Source organism: Phyllostomus hastatus, unplaced genomic scaffold (assembly GCF_019186645.2).
Source record: "Phyllostomus hastatus isolate PE091 unplaced genomic scaffold, TTU_PhHast_1.1 phas_scaffold_216, whole genome shotgun sequence".
Lineage (NCBI taxonomy): Eukaryota > Metazoa > Chordata > Mammalia > Chiroptera > Phyllostomidae > Phyllostomus > Phyllostomus hastatus.
In genome coordinates, this window is record NW_025334018.1 from 10,947,720 (window position 1) to 10,966,880 (window position 19,161).

The window sequence follows — 19,161 nt, forward strand, 5'->3', positions numbered from 1 at the left end:
CTTCCTCTTGCATCACGACTGCTAACGTCTCACAGATCAAAGCAAGTCATATGGCAAAGTCCAAATGCAAGAGATGGCTTCACAGACTCTCTCTCTTTAGTGACGGAAACTGTAAAAGGAGTGATAAATAGTCTGCCAAGTGCGCTGAAAGGAGAATTCTTTCAGAAACCAGCACTGACTGCAGAGACAACCATTCCCCATAACACAGAGTACCCTGCATTCCTGAAATGCACGCAACCAAGTAAATAGCACGCGACTTCTCACTCCCGGCTGTTGCCCCTTGTTGTTTGTTTCTGTTTTAGTGGCTCCATTTCTGCCAGAATTTAACATGCACAGAGTGAGGGCACTTTTTTCCTAGGGGTGAAAGCAGCTTTCTGTTGTTAACAAAAAAAATGAGAAAGAAAAAATAGAGCCAGCGAGAGAGAGCGTTATTCTACTACCTTGGGAATCGGTGCACTGCCATTGTATCAGCTGAAAGGAATGTAGTTCTTGCCTCAGATGGCGGAAGGGGGCCCATTCTAGACAAAGCAACACAGGAATGTACTACAGAAAAAGAAAAATCCTATTTAAGGTCCTGGAAGATTAATGAAAAGAGATGTTTTTAATTTTTTCCGATGTGACATGCTCGAATATTAACTCTGCAGAATCAGAAATTGCACCCATTGTGCGTTCCTACCCTGGGAATTTAGGCCCGAGAACTACCGATATTTAAACAGAGAACTTTCACATGTGCAGTTTTACAGGATTCCTCAGATTACTATGTGATAGACATTGCTCACCCCATTCGCAGATGAGAAAACTGAGGCTCAGAGGAATCAACTCACCTAGCCAAGAGTGTGTGGCTAGGACACAGCTGCATTCTAAGGCTGCTTCTTACTTGGAGTCAGTGTTTTCTGTGCTACCTTCCAGCTTGCCATTCGTGACTCTCTGAAGGCAGAATGTGTGTCAGCAGGAAGCAGACCATGATTTTGCGCCTTTCCCTACTTGAGCTCTTATCATTCAGACCAGGGTCATGGCTGCCCCGCAGGCTTGGGACTTGCCAAAGTGTATGGGCTGAGCCTTGTGTCTACACGTATGGGACACCAGTGATGCCACAGGAAGGGATCAAATGACCTTTGTCAACTGCCTCAAAGAACAGAGGGAGAAACTGAGGCCTCAAGTGCACCCACGTGTGACTTGGGCCCTGTGATGGAGAAGAATGCCCAGGTCCCTCACTTCCCACTGACCCAGCTTCACCAGGAGCTGATGATTAGCTAACCAAGGCTGGACAGTTTCTCCAGGTGGGTGGCAACTCTTCCTACCTCTGGGGGAAGAGCCTGAACTTGAATCCTACAGGCAGAGAGAGGCAAAGGTGGGGGCCCAGGGAGGGGGTGGGGAGCAGGAGGTGGGGAATGGGGATGGTGGCAGAGGAGCGAGCCACACACGGGATTCCCAGGCCAACTGCTATTTCCGAATGCTCCCTGGGGAAGGGCTCTTCCTTCAATTTCCTATCAGGGATTAAGGGACAACCAGACCTGATTAAGAAAAAAAAAAAAGATGGGGGGCTCCGAATAGGCCCTGAAGAAAGGAAGCGCCCTTTACCTGGGCTCTAGGTCCTCCTACCCCCTTAGATACCGTGCCCATTCATGGCTTCCTGGGCCCACACAGTGGCTCAGGGGCTTCCCACCCTGCTAAATAGACACGCCCTTACCCTGGTTTTAAACTCCCTCCACTCCCCTCCCCTCTCCCAACTTCCGTCTCCCAGTGTTCTGTTCCATTGGATTGCCTAACTCTCTGGCTCTTCAACCCCCTGCAGTCTGGCTTGGTCCCATCCAGGTGTCCAGGGTCACAACAGTGGACACAGCTCAGCTTTGTCTAGCCTTGGTCTTTCTGTGACACCAGGCATCGCCCGCCATTGACAAACCTGCTTAGAACTCTTTGTTTCCTCCTCTGATTCCACTCACTCCCCAGGGTTTTCCCTCACCCCGTCAGAACCCCCTTCTGAGTCTCCTTCCTGCCGGGCCCTCGTTTGCAGCCCAGCCCTGACGTCGTCTTCTCCAGGGCTCTGGCGGCAGCCCTTGGCTCCTCTGAGGTCCCTCATCTGCACACCATCACAAATATATGTTTCTCCACCCCAGCCTCTCCCCAAAGCTCGGGACCATTTATCTAGCTGGGGTGGAACATCTCCACTGGAAGGCCCCGCAGGAAACTCAGGCTTGAGTCTCCAGCTGAAACTGCTACTTCTCTCTCACTGCATTGCCCACTGTGGTTGAAGGCACCGATACCACCCAGCCCCACGGCTGGCTCCACACTCCACATCCAGTTATCAAATTCTATCAGTTCTTCCTACAGTCTTTGCAGGCACACCTCGTCTTATGGTGCTTTGCTTTATTGTACTTCACAGACATTGCATTCTTTACATATCAAAAGCAAAACCCTCTACCAGCAAAAAGATGAGGAATCACTTTATTGCAACGCTTGCTTTGTTGCAGGGCCTGGAGCCAAACCCGCCTTATCTCTGAGATATGCCTGTTAGGAATTCCTTCTACCCATTGCTGTCACAGTTGAGTATGGTTTTTCACCCCGACTAGCGCAGTTGGATTCATCTTGCAGCCTTGCCTGTCCCCACCTCCCCAGCTGCCAGCATAATCTCAAATGCTCACATAGCCATGCACGCTCCTGATTAGTTTTTCAATGGGTCCCCAGATATTTCTAGAGGATCAAGTCCAAACTCTTAGACTTGGCCTTGACAAACTGGTTCGAGGGGACTCTCCTACCACCTCACCCTGCAGACACAAAACCACTGTATTTCTCTGAATATGTCCTACCATCATTTCCCTCTTCAACTTTGCAAATGCTATGCCCTTTGCTCGGAACCTCGCCCCATTCCTACCTGGGAAATGCCCATTCCTTCAAACATTTTAAAATCTCGGTTTGCATCTCCTATGTGAGACCTTTCTTGACACCTCCCATGAGATCCTGGAAGCTGACGACCGGACCTCCTTCCAGCCGTCTCCTGAGTGGTCTCACCCTCCCCCGCCACTGCCAAAGCAATGGTCTCGTCTCCGCCTCACTTTCCGGCTTTCAAGCAGGCACCATGTGGAGCCAGAACCTTCTGGAAGGTGAGCCTTAGGTAGGGCTCCCCACTCCCTTCTCTGTGCTATGACAGTGAACTTCTATAATTTTACTTATTATATGTTATAAAATGATTTATGTACCTGCCTCCCTCTCCTATAAGATCATAAATTTCACGAGGGCAGGGCCCCGTTCTTACTCATCTATCTTATTAAGAAATACTGAATGCCTAACATACTCTGTCCCTGCCGCTGGTGGAGAGATTTAGAACATGTACAGACTTTGGGATCAGATCTGGGTTCACACTGTGAGCAACTTATTTAATTTCTCTAAACCTCAATTTCCTCAACTAGAAGAATGGGGACAGTGACGGCAGACGTCCACTGTCTGACAGTTAGGAGCCGTTGGTTGACCCATGAACAGAAAACGTCCAGTGAGTTGGGGAATACAAAAGTACTCCTGTGTACCCTAACATTTTTACCTTTACCTCAACCGCATACATGCAAACTCATTCCCCAATCTCCACACAAGCCCAGGTTTTCCTGAGTGCGGGTCTGTTGTCTGGGGTTTCCTATGCCGTTTTTGCATAAACCAAACCTGTAATGTCTTTTCTACAAATTTCAGGCTTGATTTCTTTAGAATGGAGTAAGAATTTAAAAAAAAAAAAGCATTTGTGAAGCCAGCGGAGGACAGAGTCCTTCCATGTTTCTGTAATCATCCCCCTGACCTTTTAGAGTTGTTTTGTCTGGACCTAAATCGACAGCATTTTGTAAAAAGCAATTTGCCCTTACTGAGTCTTTCCCAAGAATTCAGTGTTCTTGGGAAAGAACAGTTCACCTGCGAGCTCACCTTTCCTGCGCAGACCAACCAACCTGAGCCCACACCTCCTTCCCCTCCTCTGCTGCGTGTGCACACTCAGGACTACTGTCTCCTGTGCAAATCACCCCAGGGACAGGGACCAGATAACGAGGGACCCCAGAGCCAGCTGGAATTCTCCAAACTAGTCAGTCCTGAGTCTGCTTCCCTGCGCTTGTTCCTTCCCGTAAAGACCACAGTCAAGGCCATTGGTGCCCATGCTGCTCCCTTACTCCCTCTGCTCCGGACAGACCCTGGCGCTTCCCCGGGTGGCCCTCCTCTTGGGATCTGTGAGCATACTGAACTGTCTTTTCAATGGCAGCCACCTGCTGATCTGATGGCCCTGCTCTACCTGAAGAATAAGACCTGTATTTTAAAACAGTGTGCTGTGCACAGCAGTCCGTGGGCCAGAGGACGTGGAGGGGCTGGGAGCTGGAAGACCCAGTTACTTGGAGAGCTGCGGGAGAGCTTCTGCTGCTGCCACCTAGAGGTGACTTGCACCCGTCCAAGTGTGGAGCACACCGTAAGAACCCCAGTGTTGACTGTGGTCACCGCTGGGCGCCAGGGCCACAGCGGTGAATGGTCCCTCTCCGCACGACACTTTTCAGTCTGCCAGAGCATCGGTCAGAGGGGTCCTCGCTTACTCCCAGAGGAGCAGAACGGGCTTCCGGGGGCCTGGAGGGGAAGTGTGAGTCAGATGGAAAGAGATTTAGGCAAACTGTGTGTCAAGCCCTAAGGGCAAGGAAGTGGCTGGTTCCCTGACCTTCGCACAATGCCTGGGGACACAGTGGGCACACAAGCAAGTTTGGGTTTTCAACTTACACTGAGGCAGGAGCAGGTTCAGTGGCGGGTAGGGGACTGCTGAAGACCAGCTCCGACAGTGCCCCCTTTCTGACTCAAGCAGACTCCTCCCTTGCGGCGTGCAGTGCTGGGCCCTTCCCCGCAGCAGAGCGGTCACCGTGCATTTATAAACTGCCAGGACCTGCGCCATGCCTGGAACAGAGCCCATCCCCGAGCAAGGGTAGCAACCAGGACTCGGACCTCATGACCTGAGGTGTCCCCTGCCCAGAACACAAGTGAGGCCCATGGGAGAGTCCATGGGGCATGCCAGCAGGACAGTGGGGCTCTGCACGCTCCCTCCTGTCCAGGCCCCTGAAGCCAGCGGCCGGGGGAGCAGCACTACAAGGGGCCAGCACCTTCTGGGCTGGTTTGGCCCAGGACTGGGTCATGAGTCAGAAAAGCCACACTGTTCCTTCCAGTCACAATATGGCCACAGAACGTCGGTGTTGGTCTCCTGATCTGCAGGGAGGAACAACAGCGAGCTTCTCGTTCCTGACACGGAGCCCTTGGAGGTCAGGAGAATTCCCCGAAAGACCAAGAGACCTCCCTTCCACCAGGTCTGGCCCTCGCCTTCCTGCTCGGTGGGAATCTCAGCGCGATCCTGTGAAGTCCACTTCTTTCATCTTTAGTGAAAATCTGCAATGCCATCTATCATAGGGTTCAATGGGACCAGTAGGTGCTAAAGTGGCAACTGGAATTTAGCCATAATCCCTCAAGCAGAGGAGATGAGAGGGTGACCGGGGCCAATATCACGTTCCTCACACAATGTCAATTTAAATTAAACTTCCTTTAATGAAATAAAAAACAAATGGTGCATTGCATAATATCTGTGGTCACAGTATAAAACAATACAATTAGTTCATATAACATTGGATATGGACAAAAATACACAAGACCCTTCCTTTGTCTACATAAAATTCGGCAGATCCTATGTGCCCCGCTACAAAAGAAAAAGTCGACTTTTTTTCTCCTAGTGATCTGCACCCAACACGCATCACTGAGAATTTGGTCAAACAGCGGAAGAGAACTTACCCAAATCCCAGTTCCCTTCTTCCTCTGTTGTCATCGGTGAAGCTAAAAAAGTTTTCTGAAAGTAGCAAGTTGTGTAGTATTGCTTATTATTCCTGCCACAAAGGCTCAGTCTTTGGCTCACAGATGCCAGTGACAAGTTCATGGCTGCAGGCCATCTGCAAAGCAAGAAGCAAGAGCCACGGGTTGGGGGGAGGGGGGGATGGACAAGGGTCTGTGTAGGAGGGGCCTCTTTCACCAGGGTCTCGGGGAAGCCACGTGGACGGGAGGGGAGAAAAGACACAAATAAATACATTTCTAAAGTAAGATTGAAATCCAGTTGGTGAGTCAAAGTTCCACTGTCCCGTGAAAAATCTGAAAAGTTGATAAAAAGTCAGAGTTTGCATTTTTTTTCTTTTTCTCTTTAAGTGTAATGTGTATGTAAACATTATAAAAGTAAACAATTGAAGGGAATTTTGAGGCTCCTATCTGAACGTAGATTAGGCTCTTTCTGGGGATACTTTTATGAGTAGGGAAAAACTGTAACATTTTGTGAAGTTTTTGTTCAGAGTACAACATCCTCCGTGTGAATCCTGGCTGGGTCCTCCCTCTGTCTGCCCTGGTGCTTCTGGGGGGAGCCTCTCCCAGGGGAGCACTCACTTGGTGGGGGCTCCATTTGGTACATCGTGAGAGTGTGGCTCATACTTCTGAAAGGACACACACTCCCGGCAAGCTGAAGTCCCTGGAAGGAAGGAGGTCCCTGGTACAACCCCCTGGGATTTCCCCCTTTGGCTAACCCCCTGGCGACTGGCAGTTTGGCCAGCCCAATGGGCAGAGGGCAGGGTCAATGCTTTCACATCCCCAGCCTTGAACTACAACAGCAGTTGGAAAGGATAAGGTACAGTGTGTGAGCACCTGTCACCTTTACTACTACTGTGTCTGCTGTGACTCATCCATGGTTTCACATACATCTGGGGCCACCCGGGCACACCCCAAGCTAAGCACCCCTTCCTCCTACCAAGAGAGGCCTGTGCTACAACAATGCTGCGTCTTCTAGTTGGTGTGGTCAGTGCCAGGGCTCCAGGGCGCTGGCCGCCCCCAACACAGCACCTGTGTGTGTGTGTGTGCGCACTCTCTCCAGTTCTGGTTCGTACGATCACCTGGGACCCGCCTCCTCTGAAGGAGGAGTTAGGTAATGACACATGGAAAGTACCCGGCTCTAGAGCTACCGAGGCCTCCTGCTCCCCACGGGCCACTCGGGCTCTGCCGGGGCGCGCCTGCTGCCTGTCTTCCCAGGTGTCATTCGTGCCTGGAGCTCATCTGGGCTGCCACCGTCAGTTCCTATCCCACGCGTGGTCCACTCAGTGAGCAAAATGAAAAGAAGACACTGAGTGGGAATCTGCCTCTGGGGGGGACTCGGCAACAAGTGCAGAAGGAATTGTGGCAGCGGAGTGGGGGAGGTGGGAGGGGGAGGGGGAGCGGGGTGGGAGGGGGTGTCCGGCTCATCCAGCCCCCTGCGACAAAGAGCTGTACATGAATGGCCATCATTTTGTATAACTTTATTGCTCAAAACAAACGCGTCTTTTTTTCCTCTTCGGAAGACACAGGAGCGTTAGATCCTTCAGAGCCACAATAGCAGCACAGAGGAGTGCAAAGTAGGGCAGGAGTCACCTGTGAGCCTCAGAGAGCCCCACCGGGATGGATGCCCTCGGCAGGCCGGCGCTGCGCCAGGGGGCCGGCGCTGCACTGGGGGCAGGACGCTGCAGGGAGTGGAAGAGCTCTTCCGGTCCGTGTCCTCCTCCCGGTCTGAGCAGTCAGGCCAAACAGGCTGCTCCCAGAGCTACTTTGTAGGCTGTTCACGTGGCAATAAATTGCTGGGTTTCCTTCACGTTCCTAACAGGAAAGCAAAGCCTGCAAAGCCTACCCCTTCTCACTGAGCCCTTGCAGGGGATCTTACAGAGACCTGAAGGACCGAAAAGGTCAGAGCAAATGCACGGCTCCCCCAGGCAATTTCTGATTCTGTGACTTGGCCAGTCTCACCGGCAGCAGCTGTCCTTCATGTGAAGGGGACCACGTGGCCCGTGAAGGATGGGGGGTTTCTGTGGGTCCCCCGGCCGTCCCTTGGTGTCCAAGGCCTTTGCCTCCTGCAAAGGACAGGATTGGGGAATGGAGGTGGCTCCTTCCGCCTGACACACCCCTGGCACCACGGACCCTCCCGGCTCAAGGTGCAGAAGCCCAGCTCTCAGGATGCGCCTTCCACTCTCCCTGGGGCCCCTTGGGCCCCAGGGGCCTCCGCACTTTCCGAGTGTCTCTGTTCCTTCCCATGTCCCCAACCTCCTCTTCCTTGCAGACCTTCTTACTGCCCTGGACGGAGGTGGCTGTGTAGTTTTCTTCATATTCATTCTTAAGGCTAAGGTGGCAAGGTAAGGTGCTCGGTGGAGAGCCAAATTCTTGATTCCAGGGCTGCCGTTCCAGCACACTCATGGAAAGCAAAGAGCGAACAAATGGAAAGGGGCAGAGAAGCAAAACCAAAATATGCATTTGGGCTCGATAGGAAGTTCCATATTGCAAATTTAGATTTCAAATGTGGTCTGAACCCCTGGAAACAGGGGATGGGGCAGGGCAGTGAAAGCTGCAGGTTCGCCTCTGGCGCAGGTCCGTGCTGTCTCCGGGGTAGCGCAGAGTGCGGCGCCTAGCCGCTCCCCCAACGCCTGCCTCCGGCCCCGAGGCCGGCTCTCACCCAGGACAGAGAACTCCGAACGAACGCCATCACCCCGTCCTCACCACAGTCCCTCCGCACAAGAGCTATAAACACACACACACGTCAGAGATTTATAAACCAGTAGGAGAAAAAAATTAGACAGGTTAACCATTAAAAAGCCACGGTTGGGAAAGACACACTCGATTGTCCTCAGAAAGTGCCGTGGGAAGAGAAGCTGTGTGCTGGTAAACGTGTCCGCGCTCCGGGCTTGACATGCAGAGGAGAGAGCGCCGAGTCCCACCTGAGATTAGAGAGGACTGGGTTTTAGTGTAACGCACGTCACGTTCCAGTACCACCGTCCTCTTCTCGCCCAAATCGCTCCTGGGCCGTCCCCGTCGTTGCTTCGGCCGGCGCCGGCCTAGTCCATCTCCATGGACATGAGCCGGCGGCGCTCGCGCCGTGTCTCCTGGACCTCCTTCTTGCAACACCAGTGGGAGCTGCAGTACCCGATGAGGCAGGACAGGAGCCCGACGACGGTGGACAGGCCGACGCCGATCAGCAGCGGGTACTTGAAGGCGTTCAGCACTGGGAGAGGGAGAGCAGAGGGAGGATGGTGAGCGACACCTGGGCGGAGGCTGCAGGTGAGACCACGCCTCCTCCCCAACCCGTCTCCAGGGCCTGGCCTTGCGCTTGGCTGTTTTGACGCTAGTGCTCCGCCCTGTTTGTCCAGAAGCCAGCAAACGCCTCTTGGGGCAGTTCTGGGTGGGGGCGGAGCAGGGAGAAAACAGAAAAGTGATTTCTGAATCTCTGAATGTCAATTTGCTTTTTAGGGTTTTGGCAGGAGACTGATTTTTAAAAGTCAGTATAAGGCCACCGCACACTCCGCAGCAGATGCCTCCTTAAAAAAAATAATAACTGTATGTAAACCCACCGCATGCATCGGATGACTGACGTGTGCTGGGGGCTATTTTAAGTAGCCCTAGTAAATTGTCGGGCACAGTGAATAACCCCCCCCGCCACACCTGTTTGGTAAATCTGGGTTTCATGTGGAGCCACTTCAAGGGAAGGGTTTCTAAGGTGCAAACACGGTGCCGGTGTCAGGGACGCACAGGCACTGCTCAGGTCCCCCGCCCCCGCCCCACGTGCCCCTCCCCAGAAGCACCAACTCTCCCTGGGCGGATGCTGGCACTGCGGAGGTGCCTGATGCGTCCTATGGCACTGACGCTGTCACAGCCAGCCGAGGAGAGGCTGACACCCCACTTTACTAGAAGGGGAGTAAAGGATCTGAAGGGCTAAGTCATCTGCGGAAGAGCTGAGGCCCCTCCCGGTGCCCCCAAATGACAACGTCACCAGGGCAACAAACTCCAAGTGCCTCCTAATGCTCAGAGGCACCTGGACTTTAATTCTCTTCGCGGAGTTTTTTTCAATTAATGTTAGCTCTGAAACTTTTCGCAGAGAAGACATTTCTTGTTAATCAAGGAACCACTGTCCCCACCCTGGAATGCTCAGGGAACAGGGTTGGGGGGGCCCTCGGACTACCTCCTTAGGCTGCCCTGGTGGTCAGTGGGGGCCAGAAAGGCTGGGAGTGTCCCCCACTGCCCCCACCCTAGGATTCCATGCTGGTGACATCATCAGGAGGGTCCTCCCTTTTCCGAGAGGCAGAATCCAGAAGAAGACAAAGTCACAGGAACCCATTTACCGCCTCGCCCGGAGCCCTGAACCTGCCCTCTCAATTCTGTTCTCTGCCTCTCCCTGGCAGAGTGAGTTTGTATAGAATCTATAGGAAGCACCAAATCTTTCCAGTGGGTCTTAAAAATCATTTCTCAGTGGTGCCCCCAGCATCCAACACCCAAGCCGGGGCCAACAGCAAGGGCTGCCTGTGCCCTTTCTGGTTTTGGCCCCAGCCAGGCACAGAGGAAGCCAGGCCGAGTTCCAGCACATTCCTCAAGCTGGGGAGACCTGGCTTCCGTCCGCTGCTGTCCCCAGCATTATTTGCACGTCGCTCTTACCATCCATCTTCACAGTCAGAAAGACGGGCTTGGAGTAGATCTCTGCCTCCCTCTGCCAGGAACCCGTGGGCGACCTCACCCAGGGAGTCACGGAACAGTAGTAGTTGCCGAAGTCCTGGTCCTCGGCGCCGTGCACCCGCAGCAGGAACTCCAGCACGCTCACACGCTCCAGGCTGAGGTCGCTCTTCCAGTCCCTGCGGGCCGTGCTCACGATGCCCTTCCGGTCCAGGGACGACAGGAGAATGGGAGCCTTGTCCAGGCCGAAGGAGTGCACCGCAAACCAGGACACATCGAAGGCCATGTCATCTACGGATCACCAAGCCAACACCCTGGGGTCAGTGCCATGGGCAGAAACACCACGTGCGGCTAACACGCAGGCTGCCCAACCCCAGGCCAGCACTGCTCTGCCTGCTTAGGCCCCACCGAGGCCTCACACCAACCCTGTGGTGAGGGCACTTGTAACACTCTGCACCCTGTGCAGGACCAAATACCCGTGAGGTCACACAGCCAGCAGGCGGCAAAGCATGTGTCTTGACCCAGGGAACCCAGCCCCAGGGCCCGGCCCCCCCCACCCCCCATAACCTCACTGCTGCCATCACTCAGCCTAAGGAGCACAGGAAGAAGAGTGAGACCCCAACTGTCTCCTACAAAGAACACAGGATGTAAAGCTGGGATGTGGTGACGTCACACACTGTGTCTCCCAAAGAAAGCAGGGTCCTTGGGCATCTGGGGCAGAAGCACCCAAGACTGGAAGGACCCGACAGTCCTAAGAAACAAAAGGTACGTCAAGGGAGTCGTACAGCGATTCGAGTCGTAAACAGTTCTGATTTCGCTGTTCGCTGCGGTTGCCCCCAACCCCCGCAGAAGTGCATACGTTCAGAACCAGAGGAAAACATGTCAAGCTGAGAAAATTGAACACAGTTTAACAGTCCCGGAGAGTAATGCTGCTGAATCGTAAAGTATGCTGCGAAATTAAGGTTCTAAAAGCCTCACATAAATTAATACGGGCATTAGAGAAAGAAGACTTTGGCACAAGTGGTAATTCTCAAAGACTGCGGAGAGAGCGCGTCTGCCACGGGCCCCGACCTCTGCTTCTGACTGTCACCAACTGGTTTCGAGCGAGTCGGGCCTGAGACCCATCCGGCGGGCAAGGAAGGCCTGCGCAATGCCACCAACGCTGTTTATCTTAAATTCACGTGACAAGGCCTTCTATAGAAAGGTTAACACAAAGGTTACGTGACAAAGGTTAACTAACACAGTTTTGGTTAAACAAAGGAACACTCATGTAGTGAAAATACACATTGTAACCTCAAAAAGCACATCCTAAGGCAAATAAATTACTCTATTCAGATGCCTGCAAGAATTTCTACAAAATTACCCAAATGATCATTCCTTTTCAACTCACTCTAAAAATGTTAAGGGCCTCGGAAAACCTCAGCTCTGCCGCCAGGGTGATGACGGCTCTCTACTCTGATCCTCAAAACACTTTGTTTTTCTCCCCATCGGCCGCTGCGGCACCTGGGCAAACAATTTGATTGTTCCCACAGTGCAGGTCATCTCTCGCCCAGCAGACCGGCTCCCGGGGGCAGAGGGCGTGCTGTCCACACCCTCGCATCCTGGCGGTGCCACGGCGGGGGGGCACCTGCAGCACTGTCCTGCAGGAAAATTCTAGCTCAGAGCTGCTGTCACTCGCAGGTGCTGGGGGTGAGTGACAGCAAAGTCACACTGTGTCCCTGTGACTTGTGCCCAGACTCTGAGCCCAGCCCTGCTGTGCCTTCCAGGGCGGCAGCGGCCAGGCCGCAGGGCCAGGCTCAGTGGACTAGACTCCCAGCACCGGTACTTATTAGCCTCATGACCTGGTGAGTCACTGAAATTCATGGTGACTTAGTTTTCCGCATCTGTAAGATGAAAATAACAACATCACCATGGTTAAGATAGTTGTTATCTTTGTAAAATGCTTAGAACAGCACCTGGAACGTAGTAAGTGCTCAATAAAAGTTGGTTGCCATGAACAACATCCTCATCTCCACAGTTCAACATACAGCTTTACAAATAGCTGCTGCTGACAGGAGGGGCATTACTGCCTGGAGCAGCGGCTCCTGGTCCCCGTCCCGACCAGCTGGTGTGCCGAGCCCCCAGCTGCTGCAGGTGTTGGCTGCTTATGCTCTCACGCCTGGAGTGTCCTCCAGAGGACTGGCGTTAGCTGACAGAAGCTGCCTCCTGGGGGGTAAGGAACGCCCTTCTGCCCCAGCCATTCAGCCTGTGGACAACGACTGACTAACACGGGGACGTAAGAGCCCAGCCCTTTCCCTTCCCTCGAGCAGGTCGCACTCTGTGGTGCCACCCACTCTCCGGAGCTCCCACAGGGACTTTGACTCGCTTTGAATTCACCTCTTAGCCTGGCTGGCTTCTCTCCTGCTCTGTGCTGAGTCCCTCGCGCCCTCATGGTCTTCTCCGGAGAGCACACCTCCAATGAATTACTCGCATGCTTGTCTCAGGTTTTGCTTCTGGAAAACCTGACCTGACACGCCACCTCCACACGGCCGCCACCTGCCTGTGGCCATCCCCCCACCTGGCACAGGTGTGGCGTGGCACTTGGCTCCCTTATGAAACCTGTCCTTTCCGAAAAGAGAATTCCTTCACAGCCCATGGGATGCGTGAGGAAAAACTAAATTACAGCGTGTGTTTAATTATTCAGAATCTTCCATCCACACAGTCCAAGAGGACAAAGTCCTGGAAAATTGTGATCTGCTCGATAACAGTAGCCTATCGCTTTTGCAATTACTCCGGAGGAAAAGACTTGTTAGATTAAGGGCACCAGTGGTGACCCATTAATTTACTGAGAAAGAACGCTTAAATGATTTATTTTTGCATCTATCATAAATGAGCTTTAAGGGTAAAAACGGCATTATCTCCATCCAACTTTTGGAAAGTCCTGCCCTCCCCTCCCCTTGGCATCGTTTTCTACCCCCACCTTCATTTTCACTCGTAAATTCTCCTGTGTGTCCCCAGTCCTCGGGTCCTCGGGTCCTCGGCAGGACGCAGTCACACGCAGCATGACGACCACACTCGGCGGTGGTCCCATACGGTTATCACGGAGCTGAAAACCTCCTATCACGTAGTGACATCACAGTGACATCACATGTGTGACTCACACGTGTGTGGTGATGCTGGTGCGAACACACCCACTGGGCTGCCAGCTGCACAGAAGTGCACGTGCCCAACTCCAGCAGCACGCCGACCATCTAGGTGTGGTGAGCGCACCCCACGATGTTTGCGCAGTGACGAAACTGCCGACTGGTGCGTTCAGGACCCCGGCTCCTCGCTCCTTTCCCCCCACGGCAGCGCTGACCACCTCTGTCGTTTGGGGTGGTTTCTGTCTTCTCCTTTTCTTACGTTTTCTACAAGCTCTTCCTTTTCCTGTCTCTAAAGCTCAGCCATGTTTGGGTTCCCTCAGAGAGACAATTCTGGCATCCATCAGCCAGTCTGGGGGTCACAAACTCTGGCCTGCCGGGCAAGTCTGGCCCCCTGCTTGTTCTGCGCACCGTTTCCCGGGGCTGCAGCTGTGCCCCGGTCTGCACGACTCTGCTTGCACACACTACAGCGGAGCAGTCGCTGCAGAGACCATCTGGCCCACCGAGTCGGAAGTACTTCTCACCTGGGTCCTTCACAGAAACTATTTGCCAGCTCTGAACTGGCTGCTACCTGCACCTTCAACCAGTGGTCCCGCAGAGGTCAGACCTCAAGGGGAGGCCGCCCAGGCCTCTGCTCCTCGACACCACCTCTGCCATTCCCCCCATGGTGTTCATGCTGGTTTCCCTGCAGGCCACCCTGTCTTTGCTTATAACCCACCTTTGATACAGAATGAACTCCTGCTTCCAGCGTCCATCCCAGGGCCACATGTCCAGTGGTCTCTGCACAGAACTCTACAACACCTGCACAGATCTAGCCCTTTTAAGGTACAAAAATGGCCTGGGAGAGGCCATGGCTCTGCTTGTGATGGGGTGGGCGGCGCAAAGATGCCCAAGGTCAAAGCATGCAGAGGAGACGGGTGGCCCCCAGGCAGTGACTCAGCTACTCCCTGAGCTCTTCAGAAGGCAGAGGGGGGTACGGTCCTGCCCGGCAACACAGACATCTATGTGTGTTTGCATCTGCCATTCCTTTAATTAACAGTGAGAGAGGGGCATCGCCTGTCATGAAGGGGGGCAAGCAGAAAGGGCGTAGGACTAATGGTCCACAAGTCTTTGGCATCCTGCTAGCAATGCCAATATTTTCTGCAACAGAAAATTTACGAAGATTTTCTAAGAATTTAATCTACACTAGCAACCCTTGGTTACTTGCTACCTGTCTGTTCCCTGCGGTGTTTCTTCATAGCGTCAATCACTATCTGATATGATATGGGGACTCCTTTCCTGCCTGTCTCCTTAACTGGGCTGCGAGTGCCGCGAGGGCAGACTCGGAATGTTTTGCTTGCTCCTCCACGCCCAGCATCTCGAACAGCACCCGCGCACAGAGGAGCTCAGGAGGAATCTGAACGGTTAGGTGAGTGCAAGACAAAGGGGAGGAGCCTGGTCTGCGCTGCATCTCCAAGCTGCTCGCATCAGCATCAGCATCAGCCCTCGAAGCGGCCCGCTGATCGCCCTGACAGCCAGATTAAATGTCTGGATGCATTTCCAATTCATCTAACAGACAGATGCATCCATTCAACAGATACTTATTGAACCCCTACTGAGAACAAAGTCCTGCGTCAAGCAGTTTGGGGATAAACAGACAGCCCAACCCCTGACTCGCACACCTGTGAAACACGGCAGGGACGATGCCGGAAACACTTCCAGAAAGCCACGGGGGGAGGGAGAACAGGTGGGGAGAAGTACCTGGGTCCAGGGCTGCGCCTTCGACAGTGACGATGCAGAACAGTTTGATCAGATCTCCCCGGGTGACGGACGGCGTGTCGGAGTACACGGAGGCATTGAACACGGGCCCTGGAAGAGAGTGACCCTCGTTATTCTCTCTCACACTGTCAGGTCCCACTCTTGATACCCGAGGCCATCTCAGTGAGCCTCCCTTTCCTCAGGACGGGACTAGAAACAGCAAATAAAAGGCGCGCTGAGGCCACGTCTCTTCCGCGGAGACAAGCCGAGCCCAGGCACATCCGCATGCACTCCACTGTAAGATCACGACCAGAACAGAGCTCTTCCTCAAGAACTACTCTGCTTCTGGCTCTTCCTTCACAGCTTTTCTGATGACAGCCCGTTGTCACGTGGAGGCCGCCCCAGCCTCCCACCCAGGTGCAGCGGGGGTTGTTTCTGGTTCCCGGTGATTTACTTCTAGTCCTAGTGGCTTGGAGATTAGGGGGATGGGGACTGAATCAGGGACGCGCTGGGCCCTGGAGCGAGCAGCCTCCTTGTGCTGGTGCGGCTAAGAGGTTGAAATCCAGGAAGGAGATGCACATGCCAGTGATGACAACATTTCCAGCACGTGTCCTGGGCAAGGTGCTGATCTGCGGGGGGAAGTGGGCGGTGTGGATATGCCTTTAAAAAAAAAGAAAAACTACCCAGACAGGATTTGCCTTACATGTCCTCCTGAGAACACTCCCTTGCTACCCAGTCCACTTTTAGAAAAGGGCCCTCTCCTTGCTCCAAAGGCCAGGAGCTGGTTCTACCCACACCACGCTGACTCCTCCCAGCACCGTCTCCCACAGCGCAGCAGAAGTGCCGCCTCCCAGCTTTTCAGCTGCAAGGCAACGAGCACACGTGTGAGCAACAAAACAAGAAGGGTAAAGATGGAGCACATCCAGAGAAGTATCTGTGGCTCCTGTCTCCTGCTCGGGCAGGCGGGGGCCAGGGACTACACTCGAGTTTTAACCCCTTCATGGCTCACTTTTTGGGGATAGCATTCCACAGCGTACAGCCAGCCTGATCCCAAACAGCCCAGCATTTACCGCATCCTAATGCATAATACCTAGGAACAGGCAAACCTAAAGAAGGTTCTAGAATACCAACACTATGGGATTTCCGCCGAGCTTCCTGGGAAGCAAAGACAGATGGCCCTGGACACTGATTCTGAAACTCATTAGAAGCTAAGAATACAGGTGTTACCACCTTTTAAATCAGGTGACCAGAAATAAAACAGTTCTTTTTTTCAACGTCTAAAAAAAATGATGATGAGAGTAAAAGGTCGTGCAACCCGATCAGGCAAAGAATGGAAAAAGCTGTGTTTTCGTTCCTGCATGACCAGCAGCATGACTCGGTCAGACTGCTTTCCTAACACCAAGTCCCTGAGGAACCTGTTTGGCTGAGAGAAAAGCTGAAGGGCGGTTGGAGAATGTGGAAACCTAGGGAGGTGAGACAGCCCAGGGCGGGTTTGGCTGAGTCCAGATTAACCACGGGGAATTTAGCTCCAGGGATGGAGAACAGGACTGCACAGCCGTCCCAGGAAGCGGGACGGGACGAAAGCACAGAAGACAAGGAAACGTCACCTACTGCTGGGCATCGCGCCCTCAGTGAACTCGGCTCTCAGCCAGGGCGCCGCAGGCCCTCCCCGCCCTGCACATGCTCTGCTCATGGCAGTGAGGCGGGAAAGGATGGAGCCAGTTGCTTGGAACGGGCTCGGATGGAGGTCATGACCGGGGGACTGAGTGCCACACGTGGCCATCCGTGGGTCCAGGAGAGCAGTGGGGATCACGGTGCTTTCTCCAACTAGAAGCTTCATGGCAATAAAACAGAGCTATATCGGGGGGCTTTCTTCAAGTGTCCAGGCTCCTTCTAGGAGAACGCAACGTGACAAAGCATAAAGAGATCCTCATAATGGATTTAGGTTTTTATTTACTTAATTTGAACCAGCAAGAGGAGGCTTATCTCATTTGGACAAATTTCCCTTTCTTTTCTTTATGTTACCAGAGAAAACCCCAAACGCCTCGTGGGTCACGAGCTGCAGCCCCCCGTTTTCCCCAGCGGCCCTGGCTGCGGGAACAACGAGCGCTTGTGCCGCGGCCCACCGTGCAGGCGAGGACGGGAAAAGGCCTCCATTGTGAGCTGTGCACAGCAGCGGGCTTCCTGCTATGCGACCAGCGCCCTCACTGCTCACGTGGGTCGTTATCCCGGGCTTAGAAATATTTTTATTATGGCCGATTTCTGTGGGAATGCTGTTTTTGTGAAGGGGTTCGTCTGGTTAACTTCAAGATGACAGACTAGGGCACAGAGAATTTAAGCGAACACGCAGAGTCACTAGGGGTCCCCAGATTCCAAGTCTGCAGAGAGTACACGCACCGCTTGGCTTTTAAACACAAACATTGACACAAACCATCTCCCAACTCCAGCCCATAAAAGAAGGCTGTTAACAGCAATATTTCTGTGAAAGCCAAGATTGCAGACCATCTGGGTGTCCACCAATAGCGTGACGGTTAACCAAATTCTAGTAGGTTTAGTCATTCCAGTTGGTGTTTATCTAGAATTTGCTATAACATGGAAAATGTTTATCTCATCATGTTCAGTGGGGGAAAAGCAGGTCATAAAACTGTATATACAGTCTGATCTCAAAGTTATGAAGACAGCATACCAGAGAAAAATTATAGGAGGACGGAGACTGCAAATTAAGTGTATAGCTGATTCTCTCCTTCTTCTTTCTACTTTGCTATATTTTTCCATTTCACTATTAAGGAGAAAAACTTGATTTTTATTCTTTTAACAGACCAGAACCTTTAACACTGTCCTCCCACCAAGAGGCAACTGCCCAGGGACCCGGGACAGGATGGGGGACACCAGGGAGGGCCCCTCTGCCGTGTGTGTGTGTGTGTGTGTGTGTGTGTGTGTGTGTGTGTGTGGGTGTGTGTGTCTGACAGTGTGCTGCTGATTTTTAAGAAGTGACGGCTCTTCAGCACCAAGTCAGTATCTGCTGGGAGCTATTTGGGGCTACGGCACTCTGCCGGCTGCTGGTTTTGATGACAACACCTCCTCAACTGTGAACTGGCCGTGACGGCTCCAGGGATTTCAATAAAAACTTTAGGCAGCCTATTCATCCTCGAAGCTACAGCGATTTTTCTTCTGTTATGCTGACCCTTAAAGAATTGAGAAATATATTCAATATCCATTCCTTACCCAGAGATACAAAAGATTTTATGTCTCCCCTCTTCCTCATAACAGTTTTTAAAGAAACATCAAAAAGAAGCCTAAGATGGAATAAACGCCTGCAGACAATAAAACAGATACTCAAATAAAAGAGAAAAAACTACATAATCATCTGAATCTTCACGGACACAGGAAAAGCCTTTCATAACCACCAACTGCTCTCTCTGACAAAAACACTCAGCAAACCGGGGATGAAAGGAAACTTCTGCAACTGAAAACAGGGCATCCACGGGACACGCACAGCCTCCCTGACACTCGAGGGTGAGAGGCCGAGCACGCCACCCCCCTCCCGCCCGAGATCAGGGACAAGACAGAGATGTCCATGGGAGCCACCACTCTCACACACCATACTGGAGGCTCTAGCCAGGGAAACTAGGCAGGAGAAAGACATACAAGGTATTCGATCTGGAGAGGAAGAAGTAAAACTGTCTTTATTTGCAGGGCACGCACAAGAACCAACCCACGAATGCATAAATAAGTGGAACAACAAATCTGTTTCTCTCCTTTCCTCTCTCACTCCCTCTCAGATAAAAAAAAATTTAAAGATTTTATTTATTTTTAGAGAGGG

General features: G+C 52.7%; 1 protein-coding gene across 1 annotated transcript in view; it reads right to left on the reverse strand.

Annotated features, from left to right (window-relative positions):
• Positions 1 to 5,517: 5,517 nt before the first annotated feature.
• The window catches only part of PTGFRN (prostaglandin F2 receptor inhibitor), a 75,111-nt gene continuing 61,467 nt past the window's right edge, over positions 5,518 to 19,161 (reverse strand). Inside the window, exons 7-9 of the mRNA XM_045816692.1 lie at positions 15,342 to 15,449; positions 10,468 to 10,773; positions 5,518 to 9,043 (exon numbers count right to left, since the gene is read on the reverse strand). Of these exons, the coding sequence (XP_045672648.1) occupies positions 8,877 to 9,043; positions 10,468 to 10,773; positions 15,342 to 15,449 (581 nt within the window). The 3' untranslated portion in view covers positions 5,518 to 8,876. The remainder of the gene's footprint in view (positions 9,044 to 10,467; positions 10,774 to 15,341; positions 15,450 to 19,161) is intronic.